The sequence below is a fragment of the Lipotes vexillifer genome, unplaced genomic scaffold (genome assembly GCF_000442215.2).
Source record: "Lipotes vexillifer unplaced genomic scaffold, Lipotes_vexillifer_v1.1 scaffold257, whole genome shotgun sequence".
Classification (NCBI taxonomy): Eukaryota; Metazoa; Chordata; class Mammalia; order Artiodactyla; family Lipotidae; genus Lipotes; species Lipotes vexillifer.
Genome location: NW_006778935.1, coordinates 1105689 through 1113117, shown reverse-complemented (window position 1 = coordinate 1113117; position 7429 = coordinate 1105689). Strand labels below are relative to the sequence as shown.

The 7429-nt window shown below is 42.5% G+C and overlaps 1 protein-coding gene across 2 annotated transcripts in view; it reads left to right on the top strand.

Annotated features, from left to right (window-relative positions):
- Nucleotides 1–7429, top strand: part of PLCB1 (phospholipase C beta 1) — a 686206-nt gene that overhangs the window by 526270 nt on the left and 152507 nt on the right. For both annotated transcript variants that reach the window (XM_007452039.1, XM_007452040.1), the window contains exon 11: nucleotides 379–536. In XM_007452039.1, the coding sequence (XP_007452101.1) occupies nucleotides 379–536 (158 nt within the window). The remainder of the gene's footprint in view (nucleotides 1–378; nucleotides 537–7429) is intronic.

Genomic DNA, 7429 nt, shown 5'->3' with positions numbered 1-7429 from the left:
AAAAAAAAAAAAAAAAAAAAAAAAAAAAAGTAAAGGTAGTTATACCAGGTAGATTTTTATGAAGATTAAATGTAGTAATATATGTAAAATCCAAAGAACTATAATTGGCACATGGTAAGCAGTTAATAAACATGAGTTATTGTTATTGTTACAATGCTCTCCTCCTTCTATTCTCTCTTCCCCAAAGCACTGCTAGGGAACCACAGTTCCATTTGGGATTGTGCCACTGCCTTCTGGTATGTTGAGGCAGAAGAAAGACTGAGAACTGCTCAAGGTCTTGAACTCTGTTTTCCTATTGTTGACGAGCTTTTCTAGGAAGCCACCAGTGTCTTCCTTGCTTTGTGGGAGTCTGAGCTTCATTTCATTGACGTTTTACAGCTGGCCAGCTGGCTGGAAACTCCTCCGTCGAGATGTATCGCCAAGTGCTCCTGTCTGGTTGTCGCTGTGTGGAGTTGGACTGCTGGAAGGGACGGACCGCAGAAGAGGAGCCAGTCATCACCCATGGGTTCACCATGACCACGGAGATATCCTTCAAGGTAGAGTGAATGAATATTGCTAAGAGAGGAAGCTGGGGAGACCTGACACCTTTTTGGGTAAAGCCTGCTAAGGTAGAAAGTCCCAGTGGTCCCAATTAAGTCCATAGGCTATTAATCATCTTTGCAATTTCAGAGGCTAAAATTTAGCAATTCATCCATGATTAACTGGCATCAGGTGAACTGCTAACCAAAATCTAAAGAAACTGTCTTATTAAAGGAAATATCAATTTATTTGTCTATTTAACACTCATTCTTTTTATTGCATTTTATCATTGTGAAATATAACATACATAAAGAATACATACAACTTATTCGTACAGTTTAGCCAGTGGATATAAAGTGTACACCCATGTATTTACCGCCTAAAGCAAGCAGTAGAAAATTACTGGCACCCCAGAAACCCCATGTACCTATTCCCATTAGAATGACCTCCTTACCTCCAGAGATGACCACTTTCCTGACCATTATAGTGATCACTATTTTGCTTTTCTTCAGATTTGTACTAGTTTATGTGCAGTTCTAAACAATGTAGTTTCACCGCTGTTTTAACTTGATATAAGTGGATTCATGCTGTAGTATGAATTATTTTGTGTTGTGCTTTTTGAACTCCATGTTCTTTGGGAGATTCAACAATATGATTGCATAATTTTTCTCTAGCTTCTTTGCTTTCTTGATGATGATGATATTAATCACCACTATTTAATTATTACATACTATTCCATTCTGTGGAATATCATATAATAGTCAATATAGGAGATTGACTATTATAACCAGCTTTTGACACATTGATACCTATCAGTCAAAGACCCCTAGGAATACACCAGTGGTCAAAGTTGGCTTTACTGGCTTATGCAACAAGGGAGTACACATGTCATGGGGAACTGTGTTTGTCAGTAAAATTGTATTAGAGAGGATTTACAGGATTTGGCCTGTATTAGGTGATTTGGGTGAGGGTTCAAGGGGATAGGGTTTTGCTATAGGTTGGATGCTGTCAGTTAGCAGAAATAATCGTACGATTGGGTATCTTGATAAATCCTATCTAGGAGGCAAGACTAAAGTGGTAATTGATAAAGAAGCATCAACTACTCTTATTAGTCAGGAAGGAGGGTATATTTGGTCATCTCCCTTCTCTCTCCACCCAAGGTTCCATCCTACACCATAAAGGGCCTAACATTCATGCTTATGGACACCCAAGCCCAAATATCCAGGTTCTATTCACATTCCCTGCAAAGAGCCGTCTACAGGAGCTTGGGGTCATTTCGGCTGGGGAAATCTGGCATCCTAGGTAACTCTAGAGAGATCTAGAAAGAGGATATGAGGGCTTTTGGGGACATGTTCTCTTGACTGACTCAGGCTTCTCATCTCTTTGGAAGGGATCAGAAAAGAAGGGCCAGAGGATAACTCTAGAGCACAGGGTCCCAAGGCATGAGCCTCATTACCTGGGTTACTTGGGTCTCAGGGCAGAACTGGCTCTGGGTCGCTAACTCTTACCCTAAGTAACCAAGGAAACAGAGCTCTAGTGGGTGGTAGGTAAGGTGGAATGGGGAGAAGGCCATTGAAAATGGGGAGGTCGGAGTGCTGAGAGGCCAGAATATTGGATGAGTTAGATGTTAGCATCACCAAGACTGGTGACCAAGCTTTGGATGAAGAAAAAGTGAGCCACTTGCCAAAGCCTTTGCTGAATGAGGGGACATTCAGTAGATGGCAGAAGTGAAGAAGTGGTAAAAGCTGGTTTGGCTGCTGCATGAAAACTGGGTTTGCTTTGGTTTTGTTTTAAGATAAGAAGATTGAAAGGTGATATTTCAGAAGTAGCATTGGGAGCAAAAAAATTTCCAATATCCAGCTTTTAGCCCTAGGAGCACTTGGGATGTGATAAAACAAACATCTGTCTTTTGAGAGGGCAGCAAAAAGAAGCAAGATTTTCAAGGGACAGCCAGGTTTCAGTTTAGACAAATGAATTTCCTGATCAAAGGTACTATACTTGACAGCAATGAAAATGTGCTCAGAAGGAATATTAGCCCAAAATATATTTGCTAATGTTGTGAAGTTGACTTTTCATGATTTCTGAAACTTAGGCTATTACATAGCAATTAGTGAAAAATAGCACCCTTCATTAAATTTTACAACAAAGTTTAATATGGGGTTGACCTTAATTCTGATCAAAATCTTTGTATCTGCTTCTGAAGTTGAGCGCTCTTAAAGTCATTTGGTTTTTCTTTAATGGAAAACCAATGGGTTTCTGTTCCATTTCCATAGTCCCCCACCTTCCCAGCTCCTGCCATGGTCCCTCGTCAGCTAAGATACCAGCCCTAACCTGTTGGGCTCTTTTAAAAAAGTGGGGGACACACGACCCTTGTGTGGAGTGGATGCAATTTGTGCTCATCCGTCTGTTGATGGATGGACAAGGTCTTGGAAAGGGAGACAGCACATCCTGATGGAGCCGTTGCTGAGCTAGGGGACTGATGGCCTTATGCACACACCCACTGCCAGGAGGGCCACCCACACCCCCGCCCACCATCCCCTCAAGAGTCCCTGTGAGGAGCAATTATATTTTCTTAAACATTTATAATCCTCAAGATTCTTTGATTTCCTCTGGGGGAAAGGGAGACTGTGTGTGTGGGGGGCGGGGGAGATAAAGCACATTCCAAGCACATTCTAAGGCATATTTATTTTGTGTGAAGCATTGGCTTCTTGGCCTTGGCCATCAAGTCAGCTTAGAGTGACTCCCCCTGTGCACTCGACCGTACATGTGGTCCTTCAATCACATCTGTGATCCCAGAGTCATGGGCCGATTGAGCATCTATCCCTGGGATCCGGAAGCACAACTTCCCACCACATACACACACTTGCTGACAGATTTAGGGACTGAAAGACTAAATCTAGCCCAGAATTCTGCTTCCTCTCTCTGCCTGCTGGAATTGGGGGTCGGGGGACAGCCAAAAAAGAACAGGAAACTCGTCATCCTGGTGGTTGGTTGGTACAGCTTTGCTTCCTGCTATTGTGCATTTGCAGGATAGATAATTCTGGCAGAGATGTGGGTGTGTATGTGGTGGTGGTGGTGGTGGGTGGGGATGAGTGTGAGGCCTAGAAATGCCTGCCTGTTTTGTGGACAAATACAAAGAGCAGGAATTCTCTGCATCAGGACTAGGACTAGAGTGAGGCAAGTGAAGCATCTCTCCTGCAAAATTTAAGGAGGTGCTTATTCTCACTGACATATAAATGCTGACTTGGCACCTGAGATTGAGTGTCTCTTTAAATTTTGCACTTTCACGCCTCACTTGCCTCACCCAAGTCCCAGCTCTCTCTGCCTGATTATCAGCAGGCAGTCTGCTTTTCCAGAAACTACTGTGTAAAATGACTTTGTAAGAAAGAATGCGAAGAGAAATGGGGGACAAAGCTCCATGTCATCTCTCTCCCCCTCATCACCCCTTTCCCCCTCACTCACATGGCTGGGCTCTGTGTGGTGCCCTGACCATGATAGGTAGGTCCTGCCTCACAGCCTTTGCAAGGTTGCCCCTCTGCCTGAAACACTCTTCCCCCAGGTATCTGCATGGCTCACCGTTTACCTCCTCAAAGCATTTCTCAAATGCCACCTTCTCAAGGAGGCCTCCTGGGACATATTTAATACTATGACCAGTACTCCCACACTCCTGATAGGCTCTCCACCACTTTATTCCTTCTACTTACCAAGAGGCACTTATCACCTTCTACCACTCTACTTAATTTACTCAGTTATCATGTTCCTTCTTTATTGTCTGTGTCCTTCTGTCAATAAGAGCATTGAGCTCCACAAAAGACAGGGATCTTTGTTTTGTTCCCTGATCTGTCCCAAGCACTTTAAAAAGAATCTGGCATATAGTAGGTGCTCAATAAATTTTTAGTGACTTTTTCCATCCCCAGGAAAATAGACAAATTATAGTATAGCCTTCATTTTTAGTCTTTCTTGTCTCTGTTCATCAGATAAATGAATTTTGTCTTTCTCCGTTTTTGCTGTGAAATTCCATATATCAGTAGGCAGTGAAAATATCCTCCCAATGTTTGCCAGTTTGGGCTGTCCTATAGATTTGGACCTGATCTTCACGGTGTAATTAGACTATATTCTATAGCCGCAGCATGTATTGCAGCAGCAACATAAGCCAATTGCAAAAGTTCATCATTTTTTTGTCACATAGTTTATCCGCTCTGAGTCTATGTAATCTGGAAAGCTTCCATGCGATCTATGATAAATCCCCAAAAGCAAAAGTTCCTGTTGGCATTTACCGCCTGCTTATTGTTGGGCCAAAATAAAAAGTTGTGTTCTGGGAAAGCAGACATGCTGTAATTCAGCCTCTTTATGGAAGACTTTTTATTTTGCACTCTGGATTTATTTATTATATGTCCCATATATCGGCTCTTCACTTTCTTTGCCTCATTGCCTGAGCCTTTCCGATGGTCATGACATATAGCAGTTCGCCACGTGGTCTGCAGACTCTCTGCTCCCACTCAGTTTCCTCCGCCCCACACCGATCCCCACCCACCTCCTCCATCCCCGAGCTGCTCCTTTTTCTCACCCCTCAGGCAGCTCCTTTGTAACCAGCAATTGCATAAGATGGAAAACTGAGTAAAGTGATAAAATACATAATTAAAATATATTAAATTTGGGTTTGTGGTTAAATGGAGCATTTCTGAAAATGAAGTGTCATTCTCTCTGAGAGAGTAATAATTTAGGATGCAATTTAACTGCCACATACATGCTCACATAAAATGGATATCCAAATACACCCTGCTGTTGTCTGTCAAGGATAAAAGATTTCAAGGGCAGTTTTTCCCCCTGGAGGTTAGTAACTGAGCCATATGGTTTATAGATTATTGGATCCAGTGTTAGAGGTCTCTGAAAAAATGATTTTGGCTTAATGAGAAGCAGTCGAGCAGTAAGGTACTTTCAAATCCATTGTCCACTAAGGACAAGCTGATGTGAAAGAACCAAACTTAAAACCGAGACTAGCCTTCTCATCCTCAGTGATCAGGTGCTCTATGCAAAGTATTAGAAAGGTATGAAAAACCAAAAGGGAACTTCCAGAGTTTTCAGGTGCTCCCAACTAAAATTGTTAGATGAAATTCAGTAAATGTTTTCTTTAAAGGTTCCAAAAGCTTTCCTAAGCTGGTGACTAAAGTTGTGGTAGAGATGGGGGGAGGGAGGAGGGAGAGGCTGGGAAGGAAAGAGAGAAAGGAGACCACAGAAGTTTAGAATGCAGCTCTAGAGCTGACTGCCAGGGTTCCAGTACCAGCACTGACTGGCTGCAAGGCCAGGAGAAGCTCCCTTACCAGACAGAGCCTCTTGTTCTAAGCCATGTCTGTATATTAAGTAGGGTCGCTGAATGCTGTTGTTCTAAGCATTCAGTGAGCTTACTTAATATACAGACATGGCTTAGAGCAATGCATGGCATGTAGTGAGTACTCTATAAATGTTAGCTACTGATATTATAATTGAAAATTTTAAAGCCACACTTTAGCTTTCCTTCTAGAAATATAATGGTAGGGTATTATATATGCAAGGAGTTGTTAAGTCAGGGTGAGGGCAGGGAGTTGAATGAAGTTATTTGTAAAGCTGCCATGGTAGAGGATGTGGGTGACACCCAGACACAACCCCTGGCATCCACTTTACCTCTAGGAAGAGGCCAGAAGCCCAAACCATGTGGCAAATGAAAACACAGCCCAGCCTTGGTAAGAGGCCCAGTGGGAGCTAAGAAGAGTGTAACCAGTGAGCTTGGAGGCTTCATTGCAAACATGGGGTCCTTGGTCAAGTGCGCAAGACCAAACATGTACAATGTCAGAGGTAGGAAAAGGGAAGAAATAGGATACATCAGTCAAGAAACTCTAGGAACCCCAGAACCCAGTGGTAGTTCAGGGCACACCACATCCCTGCTGTGGGAAGAGAGAACCCCACCCAGAGAGTTAGGAAGACAGGTAGGGGCACAAACTCTTTACAGGTGTCTGTAAGAGGAGGCCCAGAAAAACATGGACATTTCATTGGCTAAAGATAAAGAGAGATAGGCCCTTGGGTTTTCACTCACCTTCAGGCCTGACTCTCACTGGCCCAAACGGTGATGGGGCGGGTCTACGATCAACGTTCATTATTAACAGCAACTTGAGCAGTATGCATATAGGCAAAATTGTCAAAGACTAATTACACTATCATTTGAAAGACTTTTTTAAATTTAAGACTTGATCTTGACTGGAAATTTTGCCCAAGAAATTATTAAAGTTAACCGGGCTATTCAGTATGGAATCAACATTCAAATTTCTATAATACAAAATTACATTTACCTTTGGTTGCAGTCAAATTTTAAGATTTGCTTAGGCCAATGATCAGACCAGTCCAGGGGCTGACAACCTATCTTCTGCAGCCCACATTCAGCCTGTCACTTGCTTTCGTAAATTCAGTTTTGTTGGAACATGGGCCCATCCACATGTTTGCATATTATCTGTGCCCACTTTGGGGCTACAAAGGCAGAGTTGAATATTTGCCACAGAAACCATATAGCCCACAAAGCCTAAAATACTCACCACCTGGCCCTTTATGGAAAAAATGTGCTGTCCTCTGAAAGAGTCAGTAGAGAAATAAATGGGAACACAAGTAGTCAGATTGTGTCTCTCTTCTATTAATGATTTTAAGAGTCCATTTATTCATTTGGAAATATTTAGTGAGCATCTAGAATGCTCCATAGTAGTTTCTACATCCTAGGGGCAGAGCAATGGAGAAAACTGCGTGCTTACCCTCAAAAAGCTTACATTCTAGTGTGGAGAAATAGACCAAAATAAACACACCACATGGCACTTGGAAATATCCCTTTAAGACAACGTTAATCAGTATTGAAGGCAAAGAAGGGCTAGAGGTATGCTATTTTCAGCAG